General features: G+C 39.6%; 1 protein-coding gene across 2 annotated transcripts in view; it reads left to right on the plus strand.

The window, feature by feature from the left end:
- Positions 1-1,618: 1,618 nt before the first annotated feature.
- The window catches only part of TUSC3 (tumor suppressor candidate 3), a 215,911-nt gene continuing 200,449 nt past the window's right edge, over positions 1,619-17,080 (plus strand). The window contains exon 1 of one of the 2 annotated variants that reach the window (XM_033225936.1): positions 1,619-2,305. In XM_033225936.1, the coding sequence (XP_033081827.1) occupies positions 2,168-2,305 (138 nt within the window). In that variant the 5' untranslated portion in view covers positions 1,619-2,167. The remainder of the gene's footprint in view (positions 2,306-17,080) is intronic. The other variant, XM_033225945.1, reaches the window with a different exon arrangement.

Genomic DNA, 17,080 nt, shown 5'->3' on the forward strand with positions numbered 1-17,080 from the left:
GCTCTCAGGCCACTGGAGCTGAGCTTTCTGAACTCTTCTGGTTCAGAGTGCTGCAGATTTATGAATTGTTCTTTGCTGAAATAAGGTGTAAAGTTTATTTTGTCTAAAGGTTTTCTTTTAACAGGAGTGATAATTTGGGCAAAATGTTCATATAATAGTGGGAAATGAAAAGCCTGCGATATAGAAAAGTGAGATGTATTTGTAAACTTCTTTAACAAAGGCATCCTAGCATAAGCATGGCTGTTGAGCCAGACTGTCAATGTTCGAATTCTTTCTGGGCCTTAATTTATTTATCTGAAAATGGTTACAGTGAACCTAAGTAATAGGGTTGTTGTGGAGCAAGCGTTCTTAATCTGGAGTCCACACAATTTCAGCATCTGTGAACTTTGTATTGAAAAAATTGTAACTTTATGTCTATTAACCTCAACAGTTTCAGTTTTCAATTATAAAGGCAGGCAACAAACCACAGTAGTATTAACAGTACCTACAGCTTTGTTTCCTATAGAAATTAAAGATATTGGCATAGTAAGTTGTTGCAGATATCTTGAACCATTATATGTATATATTCCTTAAGTTTTATATATATATAATATTTTTATATTCTACATATATTTTTGGAGACAGGGTCTTGCTGTCTCCCGGGCTGGAGTGCGGTGGCATGATCAGAACTCACTGTAACCTCAAACTCTTGGTCTCCAGTGATCCTTCCAGTCTCAGTCTTGGAATAGCTAGGACTACAGGTACTCCCCACTATATTCAGCTGTTAATTTTTTTTCTTTTTTTCCCTAAAGACAAGGTCTATTTTGCCCAGGCTGCTCTCCAACTGTTGAACAGAAGCAAGTCTCATGCATAGGTCTCCCAAAGCATTGGGTTTACAGGTGTAAGCCACTGTGCCTGGCTAATCCTATATATTTAATTTCATGCATTTAGAAATATGTGCTGTTTTAAGACTGCACGTACAGGTTTTATCACATTACCAAAGGTGTTCATGGCCCAAGTGAAGAAATCTTTAGGAGAGTAATAAAAACCATGATCCATTAGAACAGATCAGGCCCGTTCAATCAAACATTCAACATACAATCTGCTGCTATGGTTCCTTTTTTTTTTTTTTGAGACGGAGTCTCGCTCTGTCGCCCAGGCTGGAGTGCAGTGGCCGGATCTCAGCTCACTGCAACCTCTGCCTCCCGGGTTTACGCCATTCTCCTGCCTCAGCCTCCCAAGTAGCTGGAACTACAGGCGCTCCACCATGCCTGGCTATTTTTGTATTTTTAGTAGAAATGGGGTTTCCCCATGTTTGCCAGGCTGGTCTCGACCTCCTGACCTCAGGTGATCCACCTGCCTCAGCCTCCCAAAGTGTGGGATTACAGGCATGAACCACCATGCCCAGTCTGCTATGGTTCTTAAAATATTCACAGAATAAAAATTGAAGTAAGACTATTCGTTTTTATATTAAAAGTACCTAGTACAGTGCTCTGTACTTATGCACTCCCTGGATGCTGAACGAGTCACTAAATGAATGGAGTCTAGGCTGTGCCTCAGGCCTTCCAGTTGGGGCTGGAAGAGCTGTGAAGTTCTGAGACGGCTTCTGTGCATCGGGGGCTCTGGAGTATGTTAGATGGTTTCCCAGGGCTCTGGAGGAGAAGAGCTGTGTTCCTAATCACGATCGCAATGGGAATGGAGATTGCAGGGGTCCGCACGGGCCAGGTTCTAATTCCCCAAAACTTCCCCTTCATCATCCAAGAAGGCACTCAGGTCTGTCTGTGCAAGACCCCAGGTAAAGTGCTGGGCTACCCAGTAATTGGGTTCAGTAGCAGGATGGCCTCAGATTGAGGTCCCAGGGCCAAAGGACCGCCTCTCTCCCCAGCGTGGGTCCAGGAAAGACAGGCTCCAGGCGGGAGCACACGCCGCGCCCCCAGAGCCTGGCTCCCTCGCCACGCCCACTTCCTGCCCCCATCCCGCGACTTTCCAGGTCTTCTCCCGGTGAACCGGATGCTCTGTCAGTCTCCTCCTCTGCGTCCTCGGCCGCGGCCCGTGTCCCTAGCAAAGCCGCTGCCACCCCGGAGGGCCCAGCCAGTGGGCTCCCGGAGGCTGGCCGGGCAGGCGTGGTGCGCGGTAGGAGCTGGGCGCGCACGGCTACCGCGCGTGGAGGAGACACTGCCCTGCCGCGATGGGGTCCCGGGGCGCTCCTTCACGCCGTAGGCAAGCTGGGCGGCGGCTGCGGTACCTGCCCACCGGGAGCTTTCCCTTCCTTCTGCTGCTGCTGCTGCTCTGCATCCAGCTCGGGGGAGGACAGAAGAAAAAGGAGGTAGAATGGATCCCCTTGGCCTTCCCCTGTGGGCGGGGGCGGGCCGGGGTGGGCCGCGTTGCCAGGCAGCCCTGCCGTGTTGCTAGGCAGCCTGGCCGCCGGCGTGGGCGGTGCCGCCGCTGGGGCGGGAGCCGCGTGGGTGGGAGGCCCCGGGGCCTTTCTGGGACGTGGAGTTAGCAGGGTTCTGACTTGAAAAACCACGGCAAAGCGTGCACTTGACTCTGCTTCTGAGCATCTCACACCTTTCAGACCCTGGACGCTTTTATTCCCAGCTGGAAGCCCAGCTTGGAGCAATTGTGTCACTAAAAGGGGTGTGTTGGATGTGAAGATACCCTTTAGGAGTATTTATAAGCCTGCAGGAACTATTTGTTCCTTATTTTCTTACTCTGTTCTCTTCATTACCCATTTCAAGAAGCAGCAGAACCTGTGCAGAGTGTGTTTTAAGTTACTCTATATGTTTGTTTTTCTTTATGTTGAACTCAGTGTATACTTGTGAGAAAAAGCTTACATTATTTATTTTATGCAAGTACAGCAGAACATATTGAGAATGTGTTTTAAGTTGTCCTGTATGTTTATTTTTCTTTATGTTGAACTGAGTGTATACTTGTGAAAATAACCTGACATTTATTTTATGCGGATTTATTTCTGAAGTTCATTCAATCTGATTTCAGCCTTAATCCACCATTAACCTTGAAGAGGGTGAGGTTTGAAGTGACTGTGTTTAAAGTAGTTGTAGTGTTTGTAAGTTCCAGTTATCCATAATGGATAGTTGATCTAGCTGCTTCAGCAAAAATAGTTATTTTGGGAATGTGACTAAGGTTTCTAATTGTGGACCATTTTGGTAAGAGTGCTCTGCTTATACAATTGAAGATAGTTTTTTCTGGTTAAGTTGTACACCTACACAGTGCTCAAAATCTGAATTGGGTTTAAGATATTAACAAAATTTTAATAGCTGGGTAGAGACAGTGAAAAAATATCCTTATATGCCGAGTAATTCTGTTTCCCTTTGTTCTTTGTCTGAAACAGATACTATGCGTTCAGTATTAGCTAATGTACCTCTCTTTAGCTTTTAAATTTTAACATGAAAGTAGGCCATATGAAATTATTGGTGAAGTTCTGCTAAGGGATTTAGATAACCACTGTTAAATTGAAATTGTATTTACAAATATAAATTAATGATATATTTTTTAGCACTTGGTATTTGTATACCATATTCCAAGAGTTTTAGATTTAGTAGTTCACGAGAAAGGTAGAAAAGTGAAGAAAAAGTAGACAGCTTTTTGTGGATAACCAAAGCAAAGGGCAATAAAAGATGATGAAGAACTCCATGGAAATTGTGATGTTTTATCTCCTAGGAAGATCCCTAGGACCACGCCAGTTTTCATTTGAAGGATGTGAACCCCAAAGTGTTTAAGACAGGCTTCAATTTTTTTTTTTTTTTTTGTCAAGGTTAAGGAAGCACTGGTGACACAGCGTGCAGAGGTCCTAATGGCATGTTCCCAAGGTGGTCAGGATATAGCTGGCTTTTATACATTTTAGAGAGACATAATACATTGATCAGTACTTGTAAGATCTACATTGGTTTGATCTGGAAGGGTTGGGACAACTCAAAGAGGGAGGGGCTTCCAGGTCATTGGTAGATTTACAAATTTTCTGATTGGCAGTCGGTTGAAAGAACTGTTACCAATAGAAAGGAATGTGGAGACCAAGGTTTTATTAGCCAGATGAAGCCTCCAGGTGGCAGACTTCAGAGAGAGTAGATTGTAAATGTTTCTTACCAGACCTAAGGTCTGTGTTGATGTTAATGCTGGTTGGCTTTTCCTGAATTCCAAAAAGGAGGAGGGTATAATGAGCATGTCTGGCGCACTTTTCCCATCGTAGCCTGAAGTGGTTTTTCAGGTTATCTTGGGAAGAAGCCCTTGGTGGAGAAGAGGGGCCCTTTCAGATGGTTGAGGTAGAGGTCGGAGGGTGCTTACATTTTTGTTTTTGGTTTGCAAGGGGGGAAAAAATCTAAAAAGTGTACATGTTTACAGCATGTGAGTATCTCCAGTGATAAGATGACTTTAATGTGTGAAAACGTTTGTTGATTTAGTATAATTAAATCTAAATTACAGTGACATCTGTTTCTATTAAAATATTTTCATGAAATATATTTTTAAAATGAAAAACTAGGGAGAACATTGTTGAAGAATAAACAAGTTTTTCTTGCAAAATTAGTTTTATTCCTCCTAAGCAGGAGCGCTTGATTTCAATTTATGACAGTATTACAGTGTATGTGTATTTTACTGAAGGAAAAGAAGAACAAAATAAGAGCTTAAATAGTTAAGGTTTTCAAGACTATACTTTCAGGGATCGTTTCTATAGTTTGTTAAATAGTTGGTGTTCTGATACTTTACTCAATAAGCATGTGTATTTCTGAAATATTGGCCGTTCCGTATCTGGTACTCACTAAGTTCACACACTGTGATCTCTTCCAGTATTGGAAGGGAAACACTCTTATTGGAAACATTAAGCAGTTGGTCACCAATGTGGTATTTTGCTAGTGATAGCTCAGGGTTGTTTTGACAGTATGTGGTCTCTTTCTATCTTGCTGAGTTTAAAACCAGATGCCTATGATAAGACTTGACACTATGAAACCTGAAAGTGTAGCAGTTGAAGCTTCATTTACTGTTAATATAATAAATATTATTGACATATGTACCAAAGTAGTTGATTTCGCATGTAGAGTGTTTTTCTTCCTTCTAGAGAGGAAGCCAAATTGAAGTCTTGAAGTTGAGCCTGGAATCAGGAATGGACATTAGTTGATTGAAAGGAAATAATATTTAATAGTTATGACAGTAGTGCCACCATGGATGGATTTTTAAGTCGTACAGATACATGGTCCAGTTACAAGTCAGCCTCTGATTTTATGACAGGCAAACGACGAACTCTCTGAATTTTAGTTTGCTTGTTTTAAAATATAAATATAATACCCATATCTCAGGTATTATGTATACATGTATGTAACATGTAAAATATATAACTATATGCATATAAAGACTGTATATAAAATGCTTAGTGCAATGCCTAGGGTATAACAAATGGTCACTAAGTGGTAGTTATTACTATATATTCCTCATTTAAATGAAAGCGTTAGTATAATAAGATTCTGAAATGCAGTAAGGGTTTTTAAAATATTTTTTTCTTTTTTTGCTAAAGAAACTAACTTTATAATAAATTATATGGTCTCTGGAATAGTCTGTTGCTTATTATGAAGCACTGAGAATTCCAAATTCTCTTTGTTGTTCGAAAATTTCCCAGGAAGAGATTTTGTATCATAGAAGACTTGGTAATATCCCATGGATTTCTGTGTGTGTGTGTGTGTGTATGTATTATGTGTATGTTTATACACATCCACGTATGCTTCATGAAGACATTTTCATTTATTAAAAACAACGTTTTGTTATATTCCCTATTTGAGAGTGTGGTTGAGAGAGTTAAGTGAATAGGCAAAGAAGATTGGAGATTTTTATAGTCACTTTTCTTAATTACATTGAATATAGTCATTAAAAACTAATTTCTGAATCCTCACTGATGTTAAGTGATGTGAGTTTCTGGGAGACTTTGGCTTTTTAGTGGTGTATCATTTGCCTATCTAGTGCATATTGTGTTTGTTTTATTTTGACAGTTTCTCTCTTTCTTACGTCTTTAACACTTATCAGTTAATCAGCTTCACTTAGAATTGTTTTAATTTATAATCACCTCTTCTGATAATGTGAAAAGAGCTCCAATTCTGTAATTATTTCCAGTACACTTACTGACTTTGCCATCATCAAAAGCAGCTGTTACAATTATTTATCTTATCTGCAAAGAATATGAGTAGCTGATAGGCCCTGATGAATAGTAATAATGCAATATGAAAAATTGAACAGCTTATAAATATTTTCTAAGTGATAAATTGACTAAATAAAACATATTTCAATTGCCTTTGACATAACTTCTATATGTCATTAATGTTTTTAAGTGCATTTTATATTGAGATGTGTAATATCCAGTTAGTTTTCATGGCACATTTGTGAAAGGGAGACTTTCCTATCTTAGCAAATGATAAAAGGGGAGAGGAGGGAGGTAAGCAATGAATGTTACCTTTAAGCAGAGAACTTAAGTGGAAGAAAAAGTTGGCAGTCATCACACAGGAAATCATGGTAGTTATGCATTGATATGTATACATATATGCACAGAATATATCGGTGCAGGCAGTTATTTCACTTAGGTTAGATTATATGTATGACTGCCCTTTGAAGCATCATTGGAAATAGCCAAAACTGCTTGTCAGGAATGCCGCAGTGTCATGGATGACGGCAGAAGACATGGGATTCTTGTGTCACAGATGGAGAGTTTATTATAGCAATAGAATAGTCTTAATGTACATATAGTTATATATTTTGTATGTCATATACGTATTATATGTTACACCCACGTATACATAATAAGCAAGATACAGGTTTTATATTTTAAAACAAGCAAACTAAAATTCAGAGTTTGTCATATACCTGATGTCATACAGTTAGAGGCTGAGTTGTAACTGGACCATCTATCTGTCTGACTTAAAAATCCTTGGTGCTAAGTATTGCTGTCATAACTATTAAATATTACTTCCTTTAAAGCAACTAATGTCCACAGCAATAGATAGTTTATTACTCAGCATTTGTACTGGTTCCTTGAGCTTCAGTTCACATTGAACAACATGAAGAGGGCTAGGTGATGCCCACTCGTGTAGTGAATTTCAGTGCGGGAGAGGAACCTTGCATTTAAGAAACCAAGGTCTGTGAAAATGGGCTGTACGCTTATTTGACCTCTTCTCTAAAGGGAGATGTTATCTTTATTTTACTCAAAAGTAAACACTCACTTTTCTGGAGGAGGACTGTGTGTCTTCTTTGACTGTGTGCTGTATACAAATATCCTTGAAAAGATGATCCAGAACAAGTCAGTCAGTCCCTACACTAACAAGTTGTGTTAGAAACCCATGAGGAATTGTCTGTCTACGTAAGAGGTAGGAGCTTGGGCAAAAGACAACATTTTCAGGATATTTTTCTCCACATACACCACCAGCACGTTTAGTCCCATATATGTGCCCTGTTCCACACATAAGGCACAGAGAAGGGGAAAGAGTGGAAACATCACTCGAGCTAAAGAGTAATCAACTCTTAACCTTTGCTGCATTTACTTTTTTGTTCTCTCCCTCTTTAGGCCTAAATACTCATTGATTTTAGATGTGAGTGTGATCTGTTATGCCTGTGACTGCTGTGGATTGTTTCAGTGATCTTCAGGGTTTATTTGGCGTATCAGACTATCAAATATCTCTGATATTTGGCATATCAGACTATAGATTGCTCATCTCCGTAAGAATCCCTCCTGGAGTATCATGCTAATCCCACCAGGACAGAAAATTGACTTTTGGTTAAGTGTAGGAATATTGTGTTCCCCAGCTGGAAAACAAGTACGTGAACAAAGTTTTATTTGTTACATGTGTGTATGTGTGTAACAAATGCATATTTATCCTGGTCTCTATCCAGTCTTTATTTCTATCTGTTGGGCAAGATTTCTGCAGCTTCTCAAACTGAGCATATCTGAAAGGGAACTCTTGATCCTTCCCTCTGCCCATCTGGCCCGTCTGTTTTCTCATTGCTGTTAACAGTGCTGTTTTATGGAAAACAAATTTTAACATTCTAACACATCATTTTTTATCTAATCACTTGCCGGTATAATGTATCTTTGTAGTTCTTGCCCTGTATTTTGCAGATAGTACACAGGGATGCTGGCTTCACATAATTTCTTGAGGAGTTGTACATGGACTTTCTATTTTACAACAAATATTACTGTTTTTTTTTACATAGATAAATAAGGCATATATAAATAGATTGAATGTTAAGACTTCAAAAATGTTATTCAGAAGAATAATTTTTTCTTTTTTTTTCCGGGACGTGGAGTTTTGCTCTTGTTACCCAGGCTGGAGTGCAATGGTGCGAACGTGGCTCACGTCAACCTCTGCCTCCCGGGTTCAAGCGGTCCTCCTGCCTCAACTTCCCAAGTATCTGGGGTTATAGGCATATGCCGCCATGCCCAGCTAATTTTGTATTTTTAGTAGGGATGGGGTTTCTCCATGTTGGTCAGGCTGGTCTCGAACTTCCGACCTCAGGTGATCCGCCCACCTTGGCCTCCCTAAAGTGCAGGGATTACAGGCATGAGCCACTGCATCTGGCCCAGAAGAATAATTTTTCATAGTAATTGGTATCTGTTTGCCTGCCTGCCTGCCTCCCAGTTAGCCTGTCTCTTATTTCTTTTTAATATTGGAAGGCACAAGGTCAACAAGAAGTTTAGAGAGTGTTTTGAAATATGTTATGAAAGTCTTAAGATATGATAGCATCTGTTATTTAATGAACAGAAGAAAGTTAAAAATAAAGTGAATTATTTACTGGTATATTTATTATTATTAAAATTTTGGTTAATCATGTAAAGATACCTACCAAGTTTGATATTTGAAGGTGAAAAATAAATTTTCTTTCCCCTTCATGTTACCATGAGAACTCAAGTACCTATAATGTAATGTAAAGTGCACTTTAGTCTAGGTTAGGTAAGTTGTAACACTGATTTTATTTAATGGAAATACTTGTTATTTTAGCAGTATAATTTTTAGGAATGGCATAACATTGTTGTCTTTGTGATTTGATTCAACTTTTGGAAATATTCTGGTACAGAGTTTTCTCTGCTTGGAAACAGATAAACCATTGGCAAGTTAGTTTCTAGGAGTTTCGCAGTAAAACTAAAGGTCATATATTGTGAAATCTTTTTGGTATTCATATTAAATATTAAATTGAATGAAATACCTTAGTATAACTTACTGAATTTAATGAACTTGGTGATTGATAATAAGGCTTAAATTATATCAGGAAAATAAAAATAAAATTAGCTACAAGCACACAGGATGCTAGGCATTTGACTTAGTTGGATTATTGTCATAGATTGAATGTTTATGTTCCCACAAAATTTATAGGTTGAAATCCTAACTTTGAGACAGTATTAGGAGGTGGGGCCTTTGGGAAGTGATTAGGTCCTGAGGGTGGAGCCCTCATGAATTAGATTAGTGCCCTTATAAATGGGACCCCAGAGCTCTCTGGCCCTCATTCCACCAAGTGAGGATACAGTGGTGAGAAGATAGCAGTGTGAGCAATCTGCAGTTAAGAAGGGAGCTTTCACCAGAACTCGACCATGCTGTAAGTCTGATCTTGGACTTCCAGTACCCAGAACTGTGAGAAATTTTCCGTTGCTCCCTAGTTTATGGTAATTGGTTATAGCAGCCCAGAGGAACTAAGACAATCACATATAATTTTCACAATATCTTTGCATGATGGTTGTGACAAACTGTTTGTCTAACTTTTGTCTTTGCTCACAGTAGGTTGGTTTGGCTTAAGTATTGACAGAAGCTGGGACACTTGGGAGCCCCAAGCAATAATTCGTATTAAAGATCGTCATTATTTCAGCATCTTGCAAATTATTGTTTTAGACGTGAGTATATGATACACTTGTACATGACTTTGGGGAAGTTTCCTTCTTTACGGAGGACACACAAGGAAGGGAAATTTTCTTCTCCTGTCTTTGGACTGTGTGTATGAGAATGTGACTCTTGGGTTGCTGAAACCATCTTATTACCTCGAAAGTACAAGCCTGAGGGCAAAAACCCAGTAGAAAAATGGAAGAACTGGGTAGTTGATGACGTGTATTAGCCTTGTAATTGCTCTCTCAACTTCTTGCTTTGTGAGTTAATAACTTTCCTTAAAGTTTAGGACATTTCAGATTGGATTTCTGATTTTTTTTATCTAACATCACTCTACTAAGGGAGGTGTTGTTGAATTCAGCATGTTGTGCATGATTGTACAACTTGTATGTTTATAATTTTACTCCAGAATTCTCCTTCTACACTGTGTTTTAATAAGTAACTATATAACCCTATTTGTAAATGAGACATTAAATATCAGTAGGAGCTTGTTGAGGTAGATGTAACCCTCCCTGATCCTTGAATCTCAGTGATCAGTATTAAAAAACATCTGTGTGTGTTTGGAAGAGAATTTTCCATGTGTTCCTTTTATTGAAATAAGCGTTTTTATTGAGTGAATTGAAGCTCTCTGTTAAATAATGTATGAATCAAAAAATTTTAGGAAAAAGATGGGAAAAAAATTTAATATGTACCTTAAAAATTGTTAGTCTGAGGAATGGGTGGAAGAATAATTTATACCTCAGATATATTTGCTGCATACAATGTGTTTTCTATATGAATGCTTTTAAAGTACTTATTTCTTATTTTATTTTTTGGGACGTAGTCTTGCTCTGTCACCCAGTCTGCACTCTACCCATTCCTTGGACTGTGAGTTAAGATTAAGGAAAAGAAAATGGGACCTCCTTTAAGGAAGAGAGAATGCTGATTGGTCCATTTTTTTAGAATAATCATGGGGAATAAAAGTTTTCTCATACGTATAAAAATGGAGTGGTTGGCATGATCTCTGCTCACTGCAACCCCTGCCTCCCGGGTTCAAGTGATTCTCCTGTCTCAGCTCCTGAGTAGCTGGGATTACAGGCGTGTGCCACCACGTCTGGCTAATTTTTGTATTTTTAGGAGAGATGGGGTTTCACCATGTTGGTTAGGCTGGTCTCAAACTCCTGACCTCTTGATCCGCCCACTTCAGCCTCCCAAAGTGCTGGGATTAAAGGGGTGAGCCACCGCGCCCATCCTAAAGTACTTATTTATTTTTGTGTGTGTGCATATAATTGATTGGGAGGTGGTTTCATTTTAAAGGCATGCCAAATGAAATACAAAGAGTCATTTAACTTTTATTTTTAAAATATTATAATTTAATAATATTCTTTTGGCTAACATGTGAGTTAAGATTAAGGAAAAGAAAATGGGACCTCCCTTAAGGAAGAGAGAATGCTGATTGGGCCATGTTTTTTAGAATTTTCAAGGGAAGTAAAAGTTTTTCTCATAAAAATGGTGTGGTTGTGCTGTTTCTTGCCATGGTTTCCTGTACATTTTTCCTCTTGGAGCATTTATGAGGAGGAAGGATGGCTGAAATCAAGGTTGAATACTATCATAATGGTGTAGCAGGATGAGCCGCAGACAAGAACCACTCAGACACTGAATTGTACAAGGAAAGGGCTTTATTCAGCTGAGAGTATTGGCAGACTCACGTCTCCAAAAACCAAGCTCCCTGAGTGAGCAATTCCTGTCCCCTTTAAGGGCTTACAACTCTAAGGGGGTCTGTGTGAGAGGGTCGTGATCGATTGAGCAAGCAGGGGGTTTGTGACTAGGGGCTGCATGCACCAGCACCAGGAATTAGAACAGAACAGAACAGGACAGGGATTAGGTCAGGGGTCGATCTCTAACTACCAGGACCAGGGTGTGACGCCGGGCTGTTTGCCTATGGATTTCATTTCTGCCTTTTAGTTTTTACTACTTTTTTCTTTGGAGGCAGAAATTGGGCATAAGATAATATGAGGGTTGATCTCGTCCCTTAATGGCCCTCTAATTCAGCTTGGATTTCCATTGACAGCCACATGAGTCGCATGCTTACATGTTGGAGCATAGTGTAAATCATAAGAGAATAGTAACTGTAGAATATGATTTTTAAAAATAGTGCATTATTGAATGTTAGAGCAGGAAGGTCAGGATTCAGGCTAAATAACAAAGCTGGGACTAAAAACAAGGTTTCCTCATACCAGAGTTTATGTTATTATGTTCTCATGCTTCATTACAAGAATTTATGCTGTCGGGGTCTTACCCTCCTACCCTGCGCCCGTCCCCTGTCCTTTCACCACTTTCATACTGTTTCGTGACTATCATGATTCTTTCCTCCGTCTTTTTGTAGCTGATCTTTTTTTAATTAATTAATTAATTTTTTTTTTTTTTAAAGACAGAGTCTCACTCTCCTCACTCAGGCTGGAGTGCAGTGGCACGATCTCATCTCACTGCAACCTCTGCCTCCTGGGTTCAAGTGATTCTCATGCCTCAGCCTCCCAAGTAGCTGGAGTACAGTGGCATGATCTCATCTCACTGCAACCTCTGCCTCCTGGGTTCAAGTGATTCTCGTGCCTCAGCCTCCCAAGTAGCTGGGATTACAAGTGTGTACCACCACACTTGGCTAATTTTTGTATTTTTAGTAGAGACTGGGTTTCATCATGTTGGCCACGCTGGCTTCAAATTCCTGACCTCAGGTGACCTGCCTGCCTTGGCCTCCCATTGCTGAGATTACAGGGGTGAAATAAAATGGTAACTTACAAAGCGTTAAGGACCTTATACAGGTTCTAGAAAAAGAAATGTGGATTCTAGTTCCTTTGATTTAAATTCTGTGTTCTTGGGAAATTCACTTAACCATTTGGAGTGGCAGTTTTTCTCAAATGTAAAATGAGAGGGTTGAACAAGATCGGGATTTCTGAACCTGGTAAACACAGGGAAAGTTTCCCATTAGTTCTCTGAAATTACATACGGTTTTCATTTATGGAATAAATGTGTTTTTCTGGCATAGCTTTTATTTTTATCAGATTCTAAAAATGCCTAGAAACTACTATAGTAGACTTTTTTAGATCCTTTCTAGATTTTTAAGATTATATAAAATATGGTAATAGAATGATTTAGGTAGTTTCTCTATATATCAAAGCTAATTTTATGTTTTAGAAGTTGACTTATGGTAACAGTCCTGCTTTGATTTGATTACAACTTTCTTATCATAAAGAAGCCTAAATAACATTAATTTTCAACAGTTTAGTTGAGTTATATGATCCGTAGGGAATAACAAAAACTAATTGTGGCTGGGCTATGTAAGTTCTTTTATTTGACTATCAAATAGCAATTAAATTTACACTCTCATTATTTTTGCCTGTTTCAAATACCTAATCTCCAAAGCCATAAATTAAATCTGTAAGCTACTTCTGTACAGTGCTGTAGTTTTCAAAGAACTTCATAGGTGTTACAACCACAGTAACTCATGAGAAACAACGTAAGAAGTTATTTGTCTAAGTATAGTCGTTACTGCCAGACTCTTATGTTCAAGGTACGTGTTATAAGAGTCATAAACAAAATATTCTGCAAGCTTTTAAAAAGGAATGGGAGGGTACTGGTTGTATTACTTCCCCTTTCTCTGTATCCCTTTTCCTTGAAAAGTTACTTCTGTTAAGTTGAGTTAGCCTCAGCATTTCCCTACATAGTTCATAATCTTCGTTTTTGGATTCTCACAGGGTTCCATCATGACACAGTAAATAGATGATCCCAGGGAACTGTATACTGTGTTTTACTGATTCTTACTAAAGTAGAAACTTCTTGAGTACGGAGACTTCTTTGATTTGATGTCTATGCCATTATAGTTACGGCAGAAGCCCAAAGTAGACAAGCCTTTTACGTTTGATTGCTGTTTGGCTATTGATTTCTTAAGCATGTTGTAAATGTTTTTCATATTATGTGTCTTTTGATGATTTTACATAGAAATACTATTATTGATGTAAGCAGTACAAAATAAATATATTTGAATATCATCTTCCTAAAATATGGCACGTTACTGAACAAAGTGCCAAGTTATTGAAGTTTCTCCAATATGTGAGCTTTCATTTTTCTTTCAACAAATATTTATTGGTGAATACTACGTGTTAGGTAGGTACTGTGCTAGATTTTGAAGGTAGAGTGATGAATAAGGCAACCATTATCCCTGATATATCCTACTGCTCATAGCTCAGTGGGAGATTCAGATAGAAAATCAGGCAGTTATAATGTAATATGAGAGGAGAATAAACTGGGAAATAATGGGTGCTATACTAGCATGTTGGGGTGAGCGGAAAACTGAAGAGCTAATCATAGGAAATAACCCAGTGAAGCGGGCGAGTGCTCTAGGCCAAGAAAAACAGCACTGGTAAAGGTCCAGCAAATTCAGAGAACTCAGAACTTGATATGGCTAAGTTTAGAATACACAGGGTGGGGGAATAGTGGTTAGGCCAGGGTGGAAGTGAGGGTCAAATCTTGAAGACTCTTCTTAAGCCATGTTAAGGAATCTGGATCTGAACTGGATCCTGAAATCAGTGGGGAGAATTGCAGGGTTTTATCTTGGGAGTGACAAGGTGAGGTTTATATTGAGAAGGATTGCTGTGGCTGTGCTGTGGAGAATAGCTTAGGTGGGGATGCAAGACTGGAGAAGAGGCTTCTGTAGATGTCAAGGTGAAAGGTAATGATGACTTGAAATTAGTTGTGGCAGCGAGAATGAAGAAAAATACCTGGATTTCAGACCTGTTTAGGAGCCACACTAGATAGTACTTGGTAATTGGTTGTGTGTGGAGTGAGAGCAAATGAGACAAGGGTGATGACTACATTTCTTGATGAAAGGGAAATTCTATTATTGAAATAGGAAACAGGAGAAGGAGATTTTGGAAGGAAGATAACATGTTCACCTTTGAGAATGTATGAGATGCCTGTGTGAAATCTAAACTGAGATGTTTGAAAAGCAGAATATGTGGAGATGGAGCTTTGATCTGGGCTGAAGATAAAATAGACTTGAAAATCATTAGCCTAAATGGGAATTGAATTCATGGTGGTGGATAAAAATCACCCAGCCAGAGCACATACAGTGAAAAAGAGAGGACCTAATGCAAACCCCTTAAGGATACTAATATTTCAGTGTGCTGCAAAAGGGATGCTTGCAAAAGATCCTTGGACTTTGTTGGTGGAGGAGCTTAGAAGGAAATGCAGCAAAATTGTGGATGTCACAGAAAGAGAATGTTCCAAGGAGAGGTCAACAGTGATAACTTTGGACTTTGCTGCTGGAGGAGCTTACAAGGAAATGCAGGAGAAGTTTGGATGTCACAGGAGGAGAATGTTCCAAGCAGAGTTCAACAGTGGTAAGTGGTGACTACTGAGAGGTTAAATAACAACTGAACAGTTCTTTGGATTTAGCAAGAACAGCTTCACTGCAATGTTACAGTGGAAACTAGAATGTGGTAGGTTAATTAATGAGTGGATTGTGAGGAATTGGAGGCAGCCAACACTTCTCAAACAATTTGCTGTGAGTGGGAAGAGAGAGTTAAGTGGTGGTAGCTGGAGAAGAAGCTGAAATGAAAATAAAGAATGTAGTGTCAGGTGACTGAGAAGGTAGGAGGAAGGAATGGGAATTGTAGAACAGCTGATAGCATTACCCTTATATGGGAATGTGGTAGTTTTTAGGGTTGTTCGTAGATACTTCGTTTTCCCCCATACATATGGTAGTGTCTTAGGTCATTCAGACTGCCATAACCATCAACTGGGCAGCGTATACACAAAACAAATTTTTTTCTCACAGTTCTTGGGGCTGGGAAGTCCAAGATCAAGGTGACCTCAGATCGGTGTCTGGTGAGGCCCACCTTCTCAGAGATGTTCCCTTCCCTGTCTTCACATGATTGAAGGGACAAATGAGCTCCTTTGGAGCTATGGATTTTTGGTTTTGTCATCTCTTCAAAGCCCCACCTTCCTCGTATCATCACAATGGTGATAAGGTTTCAACATAAGAATTTTGTGGGGATACAAACATTCAGACCCTAGCAGGTAGGATTTAACTTTCCTAATATTTTGAACTCAGCATGGCCACATGACTGACTTTAGCCACATGATTTTACTTCAGTGAAATGCAAGGAGATGTGTTGTGTGTCATTGCTAGGCAGAAGCTTGCAGCATCATTGCATGCTTTGCCGTATTCTCTTTTCCTGTGTCATGCTGACTGGGAATGTTTGAGATGATGTATGTTGTATCAGCCTGGGTCCCTGAGTGACCAGGGTGAGCAGCCTCCCTGACAACTCACAATGAAGAAATATACTTTTATTTATTTATTTATTTTTAAATACTAAGATATGGAGCTCTTAGTGTACTAAAGTCTAACCTATTTGGATTGTTTCAAGGACTATTGACTTTTACATTTTATTATAATTATTATTTTTTTGAGACGGAGTCTTGCTCTGTCACCCGGACTGGAGTGCAGTGGTGCGATCTTGGCTCACTGCAAGCTCCGCCTCCCGGGTTCACGCCATTCTCCTGCCTCAGCATCCCGAGTAGCTGGGACCACAGGCGCCCATCACCATGCCCGGCTAATTTTTTTTTTTTTTGTATTTTTAGTAGAGATGGGGTTTCACCGTGTTAGCTAGGTTGGTCTCGATCTCCTGACTTTGTGATCCACCCGCCTTGGCCTCCCAGAATGCTGGGATTACAGGCATGAGCCACCGCGCCCGGCCAACATTTTATTATAATTTTAAATAGCTACTGTGGAAACAGGTAAATTGACTCAGAAAGCAGTGAAGCGCTGCTAAATCCTGTTAAGGGCCATTTAAGTTTGGAGTTTCAGCAAAGAGATTAAAGGAACACATAGATAAAGAGGATGTAAGGAATTAGTTGTGATTTTGAAAAATTATTACATAAGATTTCTCCTTGATTAGGTAAGTAGGTGACAGTATTGACAGCATTGCAGCATTGCAGTCTTTTTTTTTTGGGGATGGGGCGGTCTCACTCTGTTGCCCAGGCTGGAGTGTAGTGGTGTGATCTTGGCTTACTGCAACTCTGCCTCCTTGGCTCACGTGCCACCATGCCAGGCTAATTTTTTTTTTTTTTTTAAAGACATGGTCTTGCTCTGTTGCCCAGGCTGGAGTGCAGTGGTGGGGGATTGCAGCTTACTGCAGCCTTGACCTCCCAGGCTTAAGTGATCCTCCCGCCTCAGCCTCCGCAGTAGCTGGGACCACAGGCAC

This window comes from Trachypithecus francoisi, unplaced genomic scaffold, assembly GCF_009764315.1.
Source record: "Trachypithecus francoisi isolate TF-2019V2 unplaced genomic scaffold, Tfra_2.0 Contig01440, whole genome shotgun sequence".
Taxonomy (NCBI): Eukaryota; Metazoa; Chordata; class Mammalia; order Primates; family Cercopithecidae; genus Trachypithecus; species Trachypithecus francoisi.